The sequence below is a fragment of the Mytilus trossulus genome, chromosome 1 (genome assembly GCF_036588685.1).
Source record: "Mytilus trossulus isolate FHL-02 chromosome 1, PNRI_Mtr1.1.1.hap1, whole genome shotgun sequence".
In the NCBI taxonomy this organism is placed as follows: Eukaryota; Metazoa; Mollusca; class Bivalvia; order Mytilida; family Mytilidae; genus Mytilus; species Mytilus trossulus.
In genome coordinates this window covers 102,266,115-102,288,494 of record NC_086373.1, presented here as the reverse complement: position 1 = coordinate 102,288,494, position 22,380 = coordinate 102,266,115, and the positions used below count along the sequence as shown (strand labels likewise).

Below are 22,380 nucleotides of genomic sequence, written 5' to 3'. Positions count from 1 at the left end.
CTGCTGATTCGACAGACTTACCCTACCAAATAATTTATTGATAGCATTTATCATTTTACATCGTCTTGAAAATAACTGTACTATTTAACAATATTTAACTTATGCGTTTGAATGCCTCTCTGGTATCTTTCGCTTTTCCTTTTTAACACTGTAATTAAATTAAACATCACTGAATCTTGCTGCTTATCGTATTTGACGAGATTTCAGTCCATATCATTAACTCGCCTGCCAGCATATCGTTGAACAATCCGAGTTAACAGCAAGCCAGTTCTTTGATTTCCGGTAAAACGGATAAAATGCTTTTGTCTCGAACATGTTCTTAAAAACTTGAACAAGAAACCTACTGACTTAGAGAAAGAAAGATGTGCAGGTTGTTTGACTTAAAGTGTTTTTGTCCTTTGTGACCATTAATTTGCAACATACAATTCTCCTTCTTCGTTATTTTAGAGTAATATTTAGTGTTCCTTTTCGGGTTATGACAAGACAATAAACATGTTTACTAACGATCTTTGCAGACTGCTCATTCGCGTTATTTCTAAAATTAGATGAACATATAAAGATATGTTGCAATTGATCAGAACGATTGAATTTTATGATTGAATTTTACAATTGACATCTTACACATTCACTTATATAATTTATTATACATATACAATTTCCTTTGTTTTGAAAGAGACTGAGAAAAAGATATTTTATAAATTCATGTATATTATATCGGTTGATGAAGATCTATTAAGGTCTTCATAAATTATTCAGTTATATTCGAATGTAAACCGATATTTGTCATTAAATAACACAGGAATGCTTTCTTTATAAAATCACAAGGGTTTTGTCTTTAAATTTGATATTTGCACTCATAAGAGATATAAAATTTTAACTCGATCAAGACACATGGTGATTCAGACGTGTGTCGTTCGAAAATAAGACCCGTACCAAAGAGGTGTTCGTGGCTAAGTTATCAAATTGAATGCAGATTTCGGTAAAGGTCTTTACTATAAGCATATATGTGCCTTGTCCTTTTATTCAATTTAGTTTTTGCTAAGCAGATGAAGGTTGTTGCACGAATAGTTGTAGATATTACTTATAAACTCTTGTGATAAATTATTCTACTCGGGTCATCATTTATCAATATCAAGGTACTAACCTATGCATACGTGAGTTCACTGAAGTTAATTCTATTGTATTGATGAAGCCAATGAATTATTACCAAGGATTGACCCTTATCAACTGAAAAAGAAGAGATAAATTAAACATAGGTACTTCAGACGCAACCCAGCAACCTATGTCACACTGGGGTCATCTCGCGTAAATTGTACAGAATGCTGGAGTCATGATATGATTGGTTAACTAACAATAAATTGTCCGTACATTTGGACGAGACGGAGAGTATGTAATTTTTAGTTTGGTCGAAAACTTCGGTCTTTAATGCTGGGTTAAATTCCGTACTTGGTTTATATTTGATATTTTGAAATTTAACTCACAAAAACATTTAAATTCTATTGCAAATTTAAATATATACAATGATAAAATCAAAATTAGATAGATGTTGCCTATATGTTAAGATAGTTTTACAAACTTTGTGTTTATGCGTTTAGCCCATTTTTACTATCCGGTATAAAAACTATTTGGTTTTTAGTGAAACCTCTTTTAGGTTGTGTACTGGCTGTCTTTGAGGTAACCACCAACATTAGATTTGTAACCACTTATAGAAAACAATTACATTAGCTTAACTTGTGTGATACAAACATGTATGTCTTTAATTCACCTATATCTGAATTGGTGAATACGTCCGAAGGTTATTAACCTTTGAAACAATTCGTTTGATAAGGGGATACTTTACCAAAAATGTAGGCTATACGTTTCAGTATTAACCTACGTCAGTGAAAACACTTACCATTTATACCGTATCTGTATACGATATATAATACAGATGTACGATGTACTAAATATATATTCCTGTTATTAATTACCTATACTGTAAATTGATAAGTACACGACCGAAATTGACATCTTAAAATTGAAATTGAGATGTGCTATTGTAATAAAATATTGAATCTGAATCTGTGAACTTCAAATATATAAGTGGGACACAGACAAACTTTTTTCATCTATCCTCAAAAAGTAAAGTGTAAATTTGTGTAATTTTTTTACTATGAGGATAAAATTTCATGACTGTAATACACAAAGAACAATTTGACTAAGCACATATTGCATTTGGTGACACAAGAGATATAAATCACACCTATAGTATCTATAATTGTTTCTAGGTCGACACAGAATCCCCTTACATCAAAGATATCCGATATTCTTTGGAAATTAAAGACAACTCGTTTTGATTTTTGGCTTTAACAGATGGGTTTCTTCGGAATCCATATTGATTTCAAATAAAACTCATTGATATTAAACAGTCGTTTAATTCATTTCATTAAACCCTCATTGCCAAAAAGGTAAGAAAGCTTTTAAATAGATTTAAGTAGTTCATTTATTAAGTTCTTCCAATAGTGCATAGTTTATCCATGAAAAAAAAAAGAAATCGATTGCCCTTATAATTAAAATGTATATAATTAAATGGTTTTAATTCAAGTTACTTTTTTATTTTTAATTTGTTAATAAAACTAAAGCTTAACATCTTTTATCTAAGAAAAAAAATCCTTCTTAGGAAAAAAAAATCAATCCTTTAAAATTTATTGTAAAAAGCCATCTGAACAACATGCATTCCAACGTTTTTATTTTGTCTTACGTCTTCGAGTGTGTAACGTTAGGTGACACCAGTATCATGCGACGTTTCTAAATATGTATTATTCTAATGATTCTATCGATTTTGCCAGTGATTGCTTTTCTACTAAAAAATTCAAAAATATCAATGCAATTTAAGGCAATACATGTACATCATGTTCCTTTTATGTTTTATTTTACACAGTCATGACAGTATTTACAGTAACAGTCTAAACCAAAGTATTATTTGATGTAGTGGTGAGTTATTTCTTTGACACTCATTCCACATCTCCTTACATATATATAACTTGATATCGGGGAACACATACGGTGGTGTCATATAGGACTCAAGAGTCGATTATAAATCATTGATTTCGAAGACCACTTTGCTGTTAATTCCAATAATCTAATATGACGATGTTGCATTGTAGCGTCATTAAATCGATTAAGGAAACATATAAACATTTTACAATCTTTAAAATAATGTTTATTCATTAAATGTCTACTAGTATAAAACAGGTGTACCAGTATATAGAACAAGATTTTTGGAGAGTTTTTTTGTCGGGAATTAATAAATTCGTTTAGTATAAAAACATGACAAATATAAAATTCAGTCTTTATTTTGACGAACTTGTACGGCTGTTCTCCATCTTATTGGCATGTGTATTCAGACCTTTATAATTATTAACATTTGAGGTTGATGGTTGAGGGCGGGGTTTTAAATTCGGGTACTTTGAGGGTCATCGCACGGTTTCTGCAACCTTCATTTTTCATGTTGGCCGAATTTCAAAATTGCTCATACCGACATTTTATATTTCAAATACTGTAACAACCTAAAATAAACTATAAATTGCTTAGATATTAAATTATTACAATTAAAAAATGAATGGACCTATATGCGCACTTTTATATAAATAGTAATTTATGTTCAATATGAAAGTGAATTGTACTGCAACTTCGATTTTCAATTTCGCTCCTATTAAATAGGACTCTCATATAAACATCTATATGTTATTTAAGTCAGAATATTCTTTTTTTTTTGTGGAAAAAGTTAATAGGAATCATTATTTGAATTAGAAGTTCATATATATTTACATTTGCATGCTAATTGATGTCATGTATGTGATGTGTTTCGTGAACTATGCTTTAAATCTTAAGGCCTTTGTGCAGAATTAAATAATTTACTACATTAAACCATGCATATATTTATATAATATTACTATCTAACAGGTGATTTACACAGTAAACTAACTAGTTAACCATATTTTGATTTATCAATGCATTCTAATTCTTACACAGGTATATAGTATTACTAATTATACGCTTGTACTCGTCGTGAGTGCAAAAAGTTGATAGTGCTTCATTAAATATAAAACGACGTAAAACTGTAGATAAGCTCTTATAGCCGATCTGACGTGTTAGGGGAAACATATTGAAATATACAATGTCGGTCTAAGTGGTCGAAATGTCTAATACTACTAAGATATTTGGTCTAAGTAGCCGAAATATTTGTCTCTAGCAAGACAGATTTAAATTATATAACATTTGAAGGGATTTCACATAGCAATGTATTCTCGCCTGTTTCACCATGATCCAGTTTGTCTAAATGGATTCGTTTAAATGAATATCTGAACAATTTGCCAATAACAGAACGGTTCTCGATATCTTTTATGAGCTGTGTAATTTACTCGAAAATATTATAGTCTCGAGATATTAAGAGGTTCAAGTTGACATCTTGTACAATAATCTGTCTTTTACCATATCATAAACACATATGTCTATTGACATAGTAAATAGACAAATGTCTGTTGACATAATAGATAGACACATGTCTGTTGACATAGTAGATAGACACATGTCTGTTGACATAGGTGATAAACACATATGTCTATTGACACAGTTCATAGACAAATGTCTGTTGACATAGTAGATAGACACATGTTTGTTGACATAGTAGATAGACACATGTCTGTTGGCATAGTAGATAGACACATGTTTGTTGACATAGTAGATAGACACATGTCTGTTGACATAGTAGATAGACACATGTCTGTTGACATAGTTCATAGACAAATGTCTGTTGACATAGTAGATAGACACATGTCTCTTGACATAGTAGATAGACACATGTCTGTTGACATAGTTCATAGACAAATGTCTGTTGACATAGTAGATAGACACATGTCTGTTGACATAGGTGATAGACACATGTATGTTGGCATAGTATATAGACACATGTCTGTTGACATAGTACATAGACACATGTCTGTTGACATAGTACATAGACACATGTCTGTTGACATAGGTGATAGACACATGTCTGTTGGCATAGTAGATAGACACATGTCTGTTGACATAGTAGATAGACACATGTCTGTTGACATAGTATATAGACACATGTCTGTTGACATAGTAGATAGACACATGTCTGTTGACATAGTAGATAGACACATGTCTGTTGACATAGTAGATAGACACATGTCTGTTGACATAGTAGATAGACACATGTCTGTTGACATAGTAGATAGACACATGTCTGTTGACATAGTAGATAGACACATGTCTGTTGACATAGTAGATAGACACATGTCTGTTGACATAGTAGATAGACACATGTCTGTTGACATAGTAGATAGACACATGTCTGTTGACATAGTATATAGACACATGTCTGTTGACATATTGCATAGACACATTTATGTTGACATATTATATACACACATGTATGTTGACATATTGCGTAGACATGTTTGTTGAAATTATATATAGATTTATGTCTGGTGACACAGATATATCACATGACTAGAAATATATTATAGAAACATGTGAATGTTGACATAGTAGATAGACACATGTCTGTTGACATATTGCATAGACACATTTATTTTGACATATTATATACACAAATGTATGTTGACATATTGCGTAGACATATGTTTGTTGAAATTATATATAGACTTATGTCTGGTGACACAGATATATAACATGACTGTAGACATATATTATAGACACATGTGAATGTTGACATAGTAGATAGACACATGTATGTTGACATAGTACATAGATACATGTCTGTTGACAAAGTAGATAGACACATGTCTGTTGACATAGTAGATAGACACATGTCTGTTGACATAGTAGATAGACACATGTCTGTTGACATAGTAGATAGACACATGTCTGTTGACATAGTAGATAGACACATGTCTGTTGACATAGTAGATAGACACATGTCTGTTGACATAGTATATAGACACATGTCTGTTGACATAGTAGATAGACACATGCCTGTCGACATAGTAGATAGACACATGTCTGTTGACATAGTATATAGACACATGTCTGTGGACATAGTATATAGACACATGTCTGTTGACATAGAAGATAGACACATGTCTGTTGACATAGTAGATAGACACATGTCTGTTGACATAGTAGATATACACATGTCTGTTGACATAGTAGATAGACACATGTCTGATGACATAGTATATAGACACATGTCTGTTGACATATTGCATAGACACATTTATGTTGACATATTATATACACACATGTATGTTGACATATTGCGTAGACATGTTTGTTGAAATTATATATAGATTTATGTCTGGTGACACAGATATATCACATGACTGTAGAAATATATTATAGAAACATGTGAATGTTGACATAGTAGATAGACACATGTCTGTTGACATAGTACATAGACACATGTCTGTTGACAAAGTAGATAGACACATGTCTGTTGTCATAGTAGATAGACACATGCCTGTTGACATAGTAGATAGACACATGTCTGTTGGCATAGTAGATAGACACATGTCTGTTGACATAGTAGATAGACACATGTCTGTTGACATAGTATATAGACACATGTCTGTTGACATAGTAGATAGACACATGTCTGTTGACATAGTAGATAGACACATATATGTTGACATAGTAGATAGACACATGTCTGTTGACAAAGTAGATAGACACATGTCTGTTGACATAGTAGATAGACACATGTATGTTGACAAAGTAGATAGACACATGTGAATGTTGACATAGTAAATAGACACATGTCTGTTGACATAGTACATAGACACATGTCTGTTGACATAGTAGATAGACACATGTCTGTTGAAATAGTAGACAGACACATGTCTGTTGAAATATTAGATAGACACATGTCTGTTGACATAGTACATAGACACATGTCTGATGACATAGTAGATAGACACATGTCTGTTGACATAGTAGATAGACACATGTCTGTTGACAAAGTAGATAGACACATGTCTGTTGACATAGTAGACAGACACATGTCTGTTGAAATATTAGATAGACACATGTCTGTTGACATAGTACATAGACACATGTCTGATGACATAATAGATAGACACATGTCTGTTGACATAGTATATAGACACATGTCTGTTGACATAGTAGATAGACACATGTCTGATGACATAGTAGATAGACACATGTCTGTTGACATAGTATATAGACACATGTCTGTTGACATAGTAGATAGACACATGTCTGTTGACATAGTATATAGACACATGTCTGTTGACATATTGCATAGACACATTTATGTTGACATATTATATACACACATGTATGTTGACATATTGCGTAGACATGTTTGTTGAAATTATATATAGATTTATGTCTGGTGACACAGATATATCACATGACTAGAAATATATTATAGAAACATGTGAATGTTGACATAGTAGATAGACACATGTCTGTTGACATATTGCATAGACACATTTATTTTGACATATTATATACACAAATGTATGTTGACATATTGCGTAGACATATGTTTGTTGAAATTATATATAGACTTATGTCTGGTGACACAGATATATAACATGACTGTAGACATATATTATAGACACATGTGAATGTTGACATAGTAGATAGACACATGTATGTTGACATAGTACATAGATACATGTCTGTTGACAAAGTAGATAGAAACATGTCTGTTGACATAGTAGATAGACACATGTCTGTTGACATAGTAGATAGACACATGTCTGTTGACATAGTAGATAGACACATGTCTGTTGACATAGTAGATAGACACATGTCTGTTGACATAGTAGATAGACACATGTCTGTTGACATAGTATATAGACACATGTCTGTTGACATAGTAGATAGACACATGCCTGTCGACATAGTAGATAGACACATGTCTGTTGACATAGTATATAGACACATGTCTGTGGACATAGTATATAGACACATGTCTGTTGACATAGAAGATAGACACATGTCTGTTGACATAGTAGATAGACACATGTCTGTTGACATAGTAGATATACACATGTCTGTTGACATAGTAGATAGACACATGTCTGATGACATAGTATATAGACACATGTCTGTTGACATATTGCATAGACACATTTATGTTGACATATTATATACACACATGTATGTTGACATATTGCGTAGACATGTTTGTTGAAATTATATATAGATTTATGTCTGGTGACACAGATATATCACATGACTGTAGAAATATATTATAGAAACATGTGAATGTTGACATAGTAGATAGACACATGTCTGTTGACATAGTACATAGACACATGTCTGTTGACAAAGTAGATAGACACATGTCTGTTGTCATAGTAGATAGACACATGTCTGTTGACATAGTAGATAGACACATGTCTGTTGGCATAGTAGATAGACACATGTCTGTTGACATAGTAGATAGACACATGTCTGTTGACATAGTATATAGACACATGTCTGTTGACATAGTAGATAGACACATGTCTGTTGACATAGTAGATAGACACATATATGTTGACATAGTAGATAGACACATGTCTGTTGACAAAGTAGATAGACACATGTCTGTTGACATAGTAGATAGACACATGTATGTTGACAAAGTAGATAGACACATGTGAATGTTGACATAGTAGATAGACACATGTCTGTTGACATAGTACATAGACACATGTCTGTTGACATAGTAGATAGACACATGTCTGTTGAAATAGTAGACAGACACATGTCTGTTGAAATATTAGATAGACACATGTCTGTTGACATAGTACATAGACACATGTCTGATGACATAGTAGATAGACACATGTCTGTTGACATAGTAGATAGACACATGTCTGTTGACATAGTACATAGACACATGTCTGATGACATAGTAGATAGACACATGTCTGTTGACATAGTAGATAGACACATGTCTGTTGACAAAGTAGATAGACACATGTCTGTTGACATAGTAGACAGACACATGTCTGTTGAAATATTAGATAGACACATGTCTGTTGACATAGTACATAGACACATGTCTGATGACATAATAGATAGACACATGTCTGTTGACATAGTATATAGACACATGTCTGTTGACATAGTAGATAGACACATGTCTGATGACATAGTAGATAGACACATGTCTGTTGACATAGTATATAGACACATGTCTGTTGACATAGTAGATAGACACATGTCTGTTGACATAGTAGATATACACATGTCTGTTGACATAGTACATAGACACATGTTTGTTGACATAGTAGATAGACACATGTCTGTTGACATAGTACATAGACACATGTCTGTTGACATAGTATATAGACACATATATGTTGACATAGTAGATAGACACATGTCTGTTGACAAAGTAGATAGACACATGTCTTACGACATAGTAGATAGACACATGTCTGTTGACATAGTACATAGACACATGTCTGTTGACATAGTAGATAGACACATGTCTGTTGACATAGTAGACAGACACATGTCTGTTGACATATTAGATAGACACATGTCTGTTGACATAGTAGATAGACACATGTCTGTTGACAAAGTAGATAGACACATGTGAATGTTGGCATAGTAGATAGACACATGTCTGTTGACATAGTACATATACACATGTCTGTTGACATAGTAGATAGACACATGTATGTTGACATAGTAGATAGACACATGTCTGTTGACATAGTAGACAGACACATGTCTGTTGAAATATTAGATAGACACATGTCTGTTGACTTAGTACATAGACACATGTCTGATGACATAGTAGATAGACACATGTCTGTTGACATAGTAGATAGACACATGTCTGTTGACATAGTAGATAGACACATGTATTTTGACATAGTATATAGACACATGTTTGTTGACATATTGCATAAACACATTTATGTGGACATATTATATACACACATGTATGTTGACATATTGCGTAGACATGTTTGTTGAAATTATATATAGACTTATGTCTGGTGACACAGATATATCACATGACTGTAGAAATATATTATAGAAACATGTGAATGTTGACATAGTAGATAAACACATGTCTGTTGACATAGTAGATAGACACATGCCTGTTGACATAGTAGATAGACACATGTCTGTTGACATAGCAGATAGACACATGTCTGTTGACATAGTACATAGACACATGTCTGTTGACATAGTACATAGACACATGTCTGTTGACATAGTAGATAGACACATGTCTGTTGACATAGTAGATAGACACATGTCTGTTGGCATAGTAGATAGACACATGTCTGTTGACATAGAATATAGACACATGTCTGTTGACATAGTACATAGACACATGTCTGTTGACATAGTACATAGACACATGTCTGTTGACATAGTAGATAGACACATGTCTGTTGACATAGTAGATAGACACATGTCTGTTGACATAGTACATAGACACATGTCTGTTGACATAGTAGATAGACACATGTCTGTTGACATAGTATATAGACACATGTCTGTTGACATAGTACATAGACACATGTCTGTTGACATAGTACATAGACACATGTCTGTTGACATAGTAGATAGACACGTCTGTTGACATAGGTGATAGACACTTGTATGTTGACAAATTTTATAGGAACTCGTATGCTGATATATTGTATGAACACGTGTATGTTGACATATTGTATAATTGACACATGCTTGTTGTCATACATGTATTGTAGATGCACTTGCATATTGACATATATTATATGCACTTGTATGTTGACATATTGTATAGAAACTTGTTGGTTGACATATTGTATATACACTTGTCGGTTGACATATTGTATAAAAACTTGTCGGCTGACATATTGTATAGGAACTTGTCTGTTGACATATTGTTTAAAAACTTGTTAATTGACATATTGTATAGAAACTTGTCGGTCGACATATTGTATAGGAACTTGTTTGTTGACATATTGTATAGAAATTTGTCTGTTGAAATATTGTTTAGGAACTTGTCTGTTGACATATTGTATAGGAACTTGTCGGCTGACATATTGTATAGGAACTTGTCTGTTGACATATTGTATAGGAACATGTCGGTTGACATATTGTATGGGAACTTTTATGATGACACATTGTAGAATAGATATGTGTCTGTGTACATATTATATAGTCACCTGTCTGTTTATTTATATAAAGAAAACTTGTTCATTTATTGTATTATTCAAAATATTTTAACAAATATCAATATTTTCAAATCATTTTTTTTTCAAATGAGCAATTTAAGGGGAGCTAACTCTTTAGTACAAAATTTATACTGGGCTAATAGAGCTTTTTTTTAATTTTACTTGTGGCAAGAAAACAAGTTCAGTGACACCATGTTTTCTTTTTATTTTCTTAAAACATATTATGAAACCTGTCTTTTCACAATTTATTTCAAAATTCATACAATTTTTTTTTATTCTGACTTATGTGTTTTTTCATGAACAAACTAACCAAATTTAGGCAATTTTCAGCTTGAAAAATAGCACGGTGACCCATACTTTGTATTATTTTTTTGAAAAAAAGCATAGTAAAATCTTCATTTTGGCAAATTATAAGAAAATTCTGTATAAAAAAACATGTTCTTATGATCTATCTACCTAAACTCTTTTTCACTACTTTTATATCGTTATCCTCATATAATTTTGGTTCGATGTCTGCTGTAAACATCCTATGTTGAAAACTGTTTTTCGAAAGTGAACTACCGTAACACCTAAAATCAAATCAATGAAATAAACAGAAAATATTTTTTGGTGACATGTACAGTTAACTTTAAATTTTGTATTTTACAGCTGCTAAACTTCATTATAGTCAAATCAAATTCGATAGAAATTGTCATTATTAAGTAATTGAAATACATTTATAAAAATTAAAAGTTCACAGCTGACGTTGTCGTATCAAAGATAGTCGTATAGAGAGACAATTCATTCTTCTATGATTAGTCTTTTTCTACTCTGTTTTAAATGTTAGAATACATGAAATAGATTTTTTAATTAGTCGTTAGAATTGGAATCACAATGCCAGAATTCAGATGAATGTGGTTATATCCTTTTTTATAGTAGATTTACGATCTCTGCGTTTTATACATATGTATCTTATAACTTATAGGAAATTAATAATATTGTTATGAACAGTGAATGTTAACACACTTAACTAATTGTCAAAACAATTTATTATTAATAGTTTTGCACCTCACAGACGGCAATATGAAGTTGATTATATGTTTGATTACGTTAGATATCATGAATCTTATTGTTTCATCTGTTACAGAATATTTAGAGAGACACCAAGAACTAATGACAGCTGATCACTTCCCATCCAACCATGAACATTCAGAATGACACTATATAGAAATGTCTGAGCGACCAGGACGACATGACATCGTGTACCATGACCATCGTTAAGCTAGTGACGTTAGTATTGATGATATATGTTTTGATATCGGTTTGTAGTGGTCAATATAATCGTTGTGGAGGTCGGTTGACACAGAAGCAAGGAGTTATACAGTCACCTAATTATCCTGGACCTTTCGAGACACCCGTGTTCTGTGAATGGGTTATACAAGCTCCACCAAAACTCAAAATTGTTTTATATTTGACACAATATTATCTTAAAGGATTTTTTCATGTTTATGAATTCGACCACTATACTAACAAAGATGAGTGGATAGGAGAACGCAAGCTAGCCACAGTCAACTGTGAAGATGAAATCTGGTCAATCGTCGCCCACAAACCGTTCATGGTGTTACGATTCGCCGTTCAAGAGATGGGCAATATTCACCTTCGTGTGTTGGACCATTTAATTGATGTGTATGGATTTAATATTACCTATGAAATGGTCAGTAAACATGAAGTGGACAGTAAGTGGACATGTTCGGCCTTTGATTGTTCATACCTTGGTAACTGTTATGCTAGTGCGGACTACTCCGAATACAAATGCCATTGTTTTCCCAACTTCTCTGGGGAGGAGTGTCAGTATGGTCCACATTGTAACCCTATGATTGAGAAGAATATGTGTCAAAACAATGGCAGCTGTAGGTAAGTCATGTAACAAGTCATGTACAGATCATATAAATGTTCACTTCGAATTACATATCAGACAAGTTTTAAAACATAAATCTTAATCAGGTATTTATAAGTTATTGTAATTCATAACTGAAAAGATAATATAATCTTAAATGCAATTGTATTCTAGGGGACATAAACACCCTTTTCAAAATCCTGTCTTTATTTATTCATCTTACTGTACATGTAGTGTTATTTCTAATGTTTGGCGCTTAATCCTTTCAACCAATATTTCGTTTTGTAGACCACCATTGTAATAGTCATTTTGTAATTGCATATGATAATATATGTGAAGTACTTAAATCAAGCCGTTATTTTACGCTTTGAATTGTTTTACATTCGTCGTTTCGGCACCTTTTAAAGCTTGCCATGCGGTATGAAATTTGCTCATTGTTGAAAGAGTCACGGTTACCTATATTTAATAACCTTCTACATTTTTGGAACTATAGGGGAGAGTTTTATCATTGGCAATCACACCACAACTTCTCATTTTTTACAAGAATGGTTATTATTTTTGACATACTCGAGAAAGAGGCAAATAACTGCATTTTGTTATATTCCAAATCTAATCGCTTTCTCTTCCTAATAAACGATGTTATTAGTAAAGTTTTACGTTCCAATTTATACCAAGTATCTCTTATTGATCACAAAATTCGCATTTTGAAAAAGATATTAGTCAACAAATTTTCAAGAAAATTGAATTTAACAATAGCCTATGTGGTTTCTCTGCCATTTGAAGATAACAAGAAAAAATCTTAGGAAATCGATCGACGTTAAATAGTATTGTACTTCGCAATACATGATTTACACATGCAAGTGATTAGAAAAAGGAAACCTTTCAATTGCTATTTAACTTTGTATTTATAGCCTTTACCATACAAATCAACCTTTTTTTCTCCTAGATACCTGTATGGTGACTACGTTAATATATGCCAGTGTGTTCCTGGCTACCTTGGTTCAATGTGCGAACAGAAGATAAACGGAATTCATCCAAGTGGTAAATTCTATTTTTAGATTTAACTGTCATTCATTATTGCACATGGAACTCTAATTGGAAACATGTACAGTAGAAACGTCATATTTAATGATTGTATTTACAGCTATAGCGTCAAGATCAGGAGAATGTAACGTTATATTTCCACCATTCTTCCACTTTATGATTGAAAACATTTCAGTGTCTCAATTGCAGTAAAGTAAAGTTGGCAAACACTATTTGAAATATTGTCTTTAAAGCTCCGCAAAAAAATCCAGTTAAATGGGTTTTTCATTTCTATCCTTTACATATGTTTTGTATTTAATAGAATTAGATTACTACGGTAAGTAAAAGTTAATAATGCAATTAAAAGTCGACTGCCACTATTTTAACAATATAATTATAGCTAATCAACTGCCTCACTTCTAACATCTCAGAACTAAGTATGCATTTGGTGGTGATAATAAAGATTCATGTCACTTTCAGTGTAAAAACTTCTGTCATCACTGTTTTATAATGATCATAAACGTCAAAGTTTCACAATCAACGTTTAATATTTTATATGCAAAATAAGTCATCCTTACTGATTGGTATAACATTGTAAAATTAAAGTTTAATTATTCATTAATTGCATCTTGTATAAAAGGCAATTTATCCTTTTCGCTATCAGCCACATCGAGCGATTGTATTTATCAGTATTATGCTGCATTGTTTTACTTTTTGGTCTGTGTGTGGTTCATTTTTTTGTCGTTTAATTATTCTGATAGTCACTTTAATTGGTTTAATTGTATTGTATTTATGAGGGTTGGCGGTTAGCTAACTACTATTTTGTTCTATTCATGAATATGTATCCAGGCATAACCTGCTGATGTATTGGTACAAATTTTGTTTAAATTATGTAACTGTAGCTAAAATTGAACGAAAACAACACTATAGTATGTAGGTGCTTCTGGATAATGACTTTCAAAGGTGCGAAACAAAAAACGCCAATATATGATTTTTTTTAATAATTTCATTGTAAATAAAAATCAGAAGATAACAAGGTGACATTACACGAATACTAAGGCTTTTATTTGATAAACTACACTTTTGCAACCGTTTGTCTTATATTTTCATTTTTGTTTTGTTTGTGATAGGAAATATTTGGTTGTTGGGCTGTTGTTGAATGTAGTTTAGTCCTTCTCACTCTCAAATTCATATTTTAAAGTCATTATTTGACGAACAACTTTATTGCAGACAACTGTCTATCTAAATACCTAAATTTTGAGAAGTGTCATAAGCAGTCTAGTGGCTGTGCACTTTTATTCTAAACTAAATACACTAAATATAAAATACTAAGTGAGTAAATGCTATTAACTTTTCATCATACATGCAGTATCAATTAACTCAATTTAACCATCTCTTTGAAATCATATTGGTACGTTTGTGACTTACAGTAGTTGGCATAAGAAATACATACACATTCCTGTAGGTCAAGTTTACTGACAATTTCCTAACATGCATCCAACGCATAATAAAATGATAACTTAACAACTGTCTCGTCACATCTCTATGATAGACATCCAGTTACGAAATGGAGAGTTTTCAAGTAAGAATGACAGTGTCCATGAGTAAAACAAATGATGTTTTTTTGAGTTCTGTATTTATTATGTAATTCACCTCAAAGTGTTTATCAGTTTGGACAATTTTTTACAAAAAAAGCTTGTAGATATGTTTTGGCTTCCGAACAAAACACATTATTAACCTCTACTTAGAGTCGCAGTAACCACAGAATGCAAAGATATGATTGCGGTTTCTTAGAAATTATTAGGAATAAAAAATTGATTAACAGTTATGTTATAATAAAAATGCTGTAATTTTCATCCAAATGGTTTTGAATTACTATATTTAGCTGAACTTAGAAACAAGAACACATACTTGAGAGTTCTTGGACAATTTACAGATACTACTATTGTGTAAAAGTACCAGAGTGTTTTTACCTGACATCAAAATACTGCTCTCAATATGTATTGGCTAAAGAACTATGAATTGTTTATGAACTTCATGATAAAAACATTTTAGATACAACAATGTTTACAATTTTAAAAGACTGCTTGCATAGTTTAGGATATTTTTCGAAAAAAAAAAATAACAACCTGATAAAGCTGTAATACTCAAAATATTATTTGTGTAATATCTAATCATAATGATCTTATTTATAGCATGTGCAGTGTTAGACTGTGAGCAGACCTGTATAACAAGCAAGAATTCTACTGCTTCTTGTGGCTGTAACCATGGATTTAGACTAAACAGGGATAAAAGAACGTGTGTTCATATTGGTAAGTAGCTGTTATCATAAATTCAGACCTAACAGAGATAATAGAACGTGTAATCACAAGGGTAACCATTGATTCAGACTTAAAATAGATATTAGAACTTGCGCTCAAATTGGTAAGTTGCTGTAACCATGGATTCAGACTTAACACAGATAATAGGACGTATGTTCATAGTGGCAATCATGGATTCAGACTTAACAGAACGTTCAAAGCAGAATATTTGAAAGGAAAAGATTTAGAAGAACTGTAAGAAGCTATGGGTTTTCTACTTGAACTAGATCACATAATATGTGTCGATCTTAACATCAATAAAATGGCTCAATGTTTAAAGAAAATCACATCAGTATTTTTAAAATAAGGCGTATTTTTTAATGTACGTTCCTAGATCAAGCTTCAATATCACACTTGATTTACCAAAATAAACGCCAAAAAATAGAACATGCAAAAAAAAAAACACTATTAACCGTGTCATTGCCTGAGTGATTTGAAATGATACCTACAATTTGTCATATTTATATTTGATATGTTTTCAGATCGTCACAAATATGACATCAGATGTGATTTGCAAAACAGTTCAAGGTTGTTGACTTCTGAAGAACGTAATAATATTCAACAGAAAGTAAGTCTATTCTTTCATTAACCCTGAAATTTGTTTACATTTGTCAATTGATATTGCTCTAAGAGACTTTGCATAATGAAAAAAAGTTCACTACATATAATCAGAAAAGGAACACATAAGTGGATTATCAAATTCAATATGACACAGTCATCCAACAGGACAAATTAATCAAAGAGAACCTTTTCTTCTACATAAGAAAATGTCTGTACCGCAATAGGGATGAAACAGTTATTATCAATTCGTTTGATGTGTTTGAGCTTTTGATTTTGCCATTTGATTAGGTACTTTGCGTTTTGAATTTTCCTTGGAAGTTTAATATTTTGTGAATTTCCGTTTTTTTTCTTTTTTTTTAAGATCAACTGACATTTTTATTCAGTAATGTCCTTTTACAATAACTTGTGATTTTGTTGTTGTAGATAAATATCATGTTACAACAGAGAGGAGTATTTTCAGTAGAAAACGTAACCATAAAGTAAGTTATGAAATCATTGCCACATACAATTTACAATTTATAATTGACAGATAGAATGGTATAACTATATTTATATAAACTGGGTATATTATCTCTTCTTTTGACGTGCAGTTTTATTCAGGCATGAACTCACATACTCTAGAATGGTCAGGATTCCTGTTATAATTCCAGGTTATACCTCTTAAAATATGCCAATGTCTTGTTTCGGGTTTATTGTTTATATGTTAAAGGGAAAAGGGAATTTGTGGATACTACTTTAATCTTTTTAAGCTCACTGTCATGTGCACTATTGCTTTTTCATGCGTCGACATCAGTGGCTGCTGTTCAATGTAGTTTAGTCCTTCTCATTCTCAAATTAATAGTTAAAAAGTTATTATTTGACGAACAACTGTATTGCATACAACTGTCTATCTAAATACTAACTAACTAACTCTTCTGCTAGAATGTGATAATCATAGACTCATTAGGACACAAACCATTTCTACACTACCAATATATAATGTACAAACATTAGTATCTGGAAGTAAACTCATCAGTGATGAGGAAAACGAAAACATTTTAAAGTTGTTCAAAGATTTATTTTAGAAACAGGGAGATTGGGTCCATAACAATTATCTTTATGTCGATGTCGATTTAGATGTTGAAACTTTGATTTAATGTTACCTTTTTTTCGGAAAATTTACATATTTTTCAGATACATGAACCATAATTATAAAAACATGGGTTGATCTCAATCAAACTGACTTCTGAGTAACGGGCAAACCACAGAATAAACGTGTTAAATGTGAATTGAAGATTATATTATACGAGTTTCTTATATATTTTGTCATTTGTTTTAAAGGGAGACGGATTTATATATTTTTCTTAATTTCCGAATTCCTGTATTTATATTGTATAATTACATTTCATGCAATTTTGAACAAAGTATTGTTTAAACTTACTCTTCAGTTAGCTGCAAAAACGTTGAGCAAACTGAATATTTGCAAAAAAGACAAGAGGTCTACCTCTGAAAACACTAACAATTCTTTCTTCCCCTTCATGATTGAGCATACATGTATCACCTTGTTAACATTTGTATGACAATTAAATTTAGTTTCTCCTCTGTGAGAATGTTTCGAAAATGATTCTCTAGAGTACATAAAGTCGAAAACTTAAAAAGATTTCAATACAAGAATAAAAATCGACGTTACCGATTGCAGATTCTTTTTTATCCCGCTCTACGTTTTAAAAAGCGTACATTCAAATTTCCAAACTTATTTGTATGTTACTATTTGATATAAAAATTGCAATCAACAGACAGGATTCAGAAGACTACATTGCCATAAGACTATACATAGAATCAATTGAAAGATCAATATTAGACAGCAACTTACCGGAAGTGTTACGGAGATTAGAGGGAGTTAATTTGGATATGGAAACATTACAAATAACATCAGTACCAGGTAGGTATTCAATAAAGATAAATAATGTGCTGAATGGAATTAACAAATATTATCGTTTAATTTGAATGGACAATGCATTTTGAATGAAATAATTTATCTGGGTGCAACACATAAGATTAATGAGTGATGCATGATAAGACAGTAACATTCTGAATTATTTTCTCTAATTCTTTGGATTGGTTTTAGCTTAATAATATTTTCAAACTCAGTTTATATTAAAGATGTTTTTTAAATAAATTCTGAGATGGGCAAAAATGAGACAAACTATGACACTCTTATCTAAAGCTCCAAAAGGCCATGGCAAGTTTTTGCGTGCCTTATATTTTCCCTCTCAAATAATTGAAATATAACGATTGACATTCGTAAAGCAGTTATTTCCGAAAGATGTCTTACGGATTAAAAATCTTTCTCCTCAAAGTAGGAAGTAATCTGCTTTATGTCTGCCGATTCACAAATTTTCCGAAATGCAACTTATAATGGTGACCAATTTCCAAATTTTCGAAACCATTCGAATTTTGGAATAAAGGAGTATAAATTACAAACATGTATATAAGTAATTCAAAATGGAGATCCTTAAAACGGTACGTTCAGATTCCAAATGCTGTTGTTATTTCTACGGAGGATTTCATACACATGTATACATTACTTTCCAGTCGGGAAGCTGTAAGATCATTCTCGAAATATGAGTTGATGAAGTTAAGCATCAGTGTCTAATAATTATACTTTGGTCAATATGTTTTTACAATTCGACTTCCTTTAACGAATGTGATAACTTTTAAATGAATTTCTATAAGGCATATTGAGGTAAATATTCAGCGACTGTGTTTGTCCCACGATTGGGATGTTGTCTATTTTTAAGCAGATATAAACTATGTGTAATTAAAACCAAACTATTGTAGACCGACTAGAGAGTAAGTATACTTGCTTGCATGTGACTAACAAGAATTGTGTTGTTTTAAAGATGTATGAGTTGCGTATCTCACTCCAGGAGCTAAAGTGAAGTACTGTATTGCACTGATTGAAATATATCCACAGTACTTATATAATACTCAACGAAGACATAGTATATATTTGTTTAGGGGCCAGCTGAAGGACGCCTTCGGGTGCCGGAATTTCTCGCTACATTGAAGACCTGTTGGTGACCTTCTGGTGTTGTTTTTTTTGATTTGGTCGGGTTGTTGTCTCTTTGACACATTCCCCATTTCCATTCTCAATTTTATTACAATCAATTTTGAATTTAGATAAGTTAAACACATTTTTTTAAATGCTTGATAAATTTTGATTAGGAGCATGGACATACTATTCATGTAAAACTAGATTGTTTGGTAATTTGTTGTTTTTATAGACGCATGCAAGTGTATGATGCATAGTACATACGAATTTCGATGCCAACAATATTTTATCAATTCCTCGAACCTCACACGAGAACATTTGTCCTCGAAGATACTTATTTCAGTTTGTTTTCGTAAAAGTGAAAAAAATACATGTTACTTTACCTTCATAACCGGTACCGTGTCCTAAAAGGGTATTAATTGTTCATTCGTAACCAAATTTTAACTTTGAAAACAGATTCTCATTGAACTAAATGGAGAAGACTTAATATAAATAGGATTATGTATTAAAGACAACAGTAGTATACTGGCATTCAAAAGTCATAAATCGATCCAGAGAGAACAAATCCGGGTTATAAACAAAAACCGAGAGAAAATTAATCTATATCCCCAGTGAGGCTCAAATAGTTTCAGACTCATAGAAGTACTGAGAATATGCTGTTCTTTTAGATCAACATTCAAGTAAAGACTTTGTTGTGGTCATACAGTGCAAAAACAACAATGCTCTATGAAAATAAATTTATACTAATAAAAAAATCATTGGTGTCTTGTACTGCTTTATTTCAAACTCTATTATAATAATGGACTTGCTTTATTTGAAACTCTATTGGAAGAAAGGTCTATCATTAACATCCATTAACATTCGGATTTTTTTCTTTTTTCATATGAAAAATAATTACAAGTAAATTGATAATTCTCAGTTAAAACAATTAATTACTTGCCCTTGTTTGTCATTGTTTTTCTTACCAATGTGCTGAAGCTACATAATATGATTACTTACACCTAATAGAAAAAGTCAAACAATCAAAATCAGTCAGATTATGCTACACAGCAATCTAATTTGTGTAGCTTGTGATATATCGTCGCTTTCAGAATCGATAAAGTCTGCTATAACTATTTATAGTAATATTTTGTTTGTATGGAAATCATTCATTAAATCCGTGAAAAATACATAAATTTTGACAGTAAAGTATACTTGTTTAAATCTTTTCATGTGTATAATCAACCAATGAAATTTTACATAATATGTTTGTATATTTATGAGTAACGTGTTTTAATATCTGTACGTTTTGTTGAATGTTTTTGTGGTGGAGTAAATCACAAATTTGTATCTCTGTACCCTGTTTACGATTACACCAATAAATTACAATATGAGAACATCAGAATATTTCAATATCATTAGCACATTTAGACTGCATTTAACTCACTGTGCATTGCAAATATGTTGTAGCGAAACTTGCTGTTGTATGTTAGAATTACAAAGGGAAGAAAGAATTTATGTCGATGTCAATGTTAATATACAAGACCTTAACAATTTTCGAAGTCTTTCTACCATGTATTATTGATTTACCTATTAAACGATGATATGCCATACATAACTTGACAGGCGATACCTCTAAAACGAAACAGCAACCAAACGTGATATCGAACGTCAAATTTAGTGGGCTTTTCATTTAGAAAAACGGACGCTAGTTTCGTCAGTGACACACGAATCCTTTAGAGGCTTCAGTAGTTGACCGATGTTCAAATCTTATAAATTCATTATTAGATACACATCAAGATAACATATACAGCTGTAAAGATATAAGAATGCGAAAACCTGTCTATATCGAGTTAAGACACAAAACGTCGTATCAGTCAACCAGTTCGTGTATGACAGCTATTTATTATATGTAGCGTCTTATAAATGATCGTTTTCAGTAGTTCAATAAAAATGAAAAAAGGTCAAATTAGTTATAAAGATACAAATGAGCATTGCGAATTGAAAAATACAATAAAAAAGAACACCTAAGCCTGAAAGAAGAAAAACATTCGAATGCTCAAACATTTTAAGAGCAGTAAAAGTACAAAATTGACCATACCAGTGGTATATCATGTAGGCAAATAAGTGCTAACAAATGGAACATAGGGTTTAAAATCCATATGAGGAGGCAACGTGGTGTCGACAGCTCTATGGTAATACAAGTGCATCATGTAAAACTATGTATGTCAGTTCTATCCCTAAAAGATTCATTAGTATAAATTGAAACAAAACAAGTGGAAGTTTAAATCAATAATTCCGTTTTGAATTTTCCTCGAAGTTTAGTAATTTTGTGATTTAACTTTTCGTTTGGTCCTATCAATTTATTTTTAAACT

The 22,380-nt window shown here is 31.7% G+C and overlaps 3 protein-coding genes across 3 annotated transcripts in view; all 3 read left to right on the top strand.

The window, feature by feature from the left end:
- Positions 1 to 22,380, top strand: part of LOC134705443 (uncharacterized) — a 58,739-nt gene that overhangs the window by 8,377 nt on the left and 27,982 nt on the right. Inside the window, exons 2-8 of the mRNA XM_063564172.1 lie at positions 12,298 to 13,064; positions 13,994 to 14,088; positions 14,393 to 14,407; positions 16,266 to 16,382; positions 16,913 to 16,998; positions 17,415 to 17,470; positions 18,767 to 18,912. Coding sequence (XP_063420242.1) covers positions 12,403 to 13,064; positions 13,994 to 14,088; positions 14,393 to 14,407; positions 16,266 to 16,382; positions 16,913 to 16,998; positions 17,415 to 17,470; positions 18,767 to 18,912 — 1,177 coding nt within the window. The 5' untranslated portion in view covers positions 12,298 to 12,402. The remainder of the gene's footprint in view (positions 1 to 12,297; positions 13,065 to 13,993; positions 14,089 to 14,392; positions 14,408 to 16,265; positions 16,383 to 16,912; positions 16,999 to 17,414; positions 17,471 to 18,766; positions 18,913 to 22,380) is intronic.
- On the top strand, positions 4,600 to 6,759 carry LOC134705464 (uncharacterized). Its single transcript, XM_063564194.1, has 3 exons — positions 4,600 to 5,370; positions 5,724 to 6,203; positions 6,370 to 6,759. Exons 1-3 carry the CDS (start codon positions 4,600 to 4,602, stop codon positions 6,757 to 6,759), a joined length of 1,641 nt encoding a protein of 546 aa, XP_063420264.1.
- Positions 6,810 to 8,645, top strand: LOC134705452 (uncharacterized). Its single transcript, XM_063564181.1, has 3 exons — positions 6,810 to 7,256; positions 7,610 to 8,089; positions 8,256 to 8,645. The coding sequence occupies exons 1-3, from the start codon at positions 6,810 to 6,812 to the stop codon at positions 8,643 to 8,645; spliced, it is 1,317 nt and encodes a 438-aa protein (XP_063420251.1).

Bases quoted from the DNA above. Each gene is read 5' to 3' on its own strand.
- LOC134705464 (XM_063564194.1), top strand. From the start codon at position 4,600: ATGTCTATTGACACAGTTCATAGACAAATGTCTGTTGACATAGTAGAT. The intron at 5,371-5,723 runs GTATATAGACAC...CATATATTATAG, and splicing joins GACACATGTCTGTTGACATA to ACACATGTGAATGTTGACAT. The intron at 6,204-6,369 runs GTATATAGACAC...AATATATTATAG, and splicing joins GACACATGTCTGATGACATA to AAACATGTGAATGTTGACAT.
- LOC134705452 (XM_063564181.1), top strand. From the start codon at position 6,810: ATGTCTGTTGACATAGTAGATAGACACATGTCTGTTGAAATAGTAGAC. The intron at 7,257-7,609 runs GTATATAGACAC...CATATATTATAG, and splicing joins GACACATGTCTGTTGACATA to ACACATGTGAATGTTGACAT. The intron at 8,090-8,255 runs GTATATAGACAC...AATATATTATAG, and splicing joins GACACATGTCTGATGACATA to AAACATGTGAATGTTGACAT.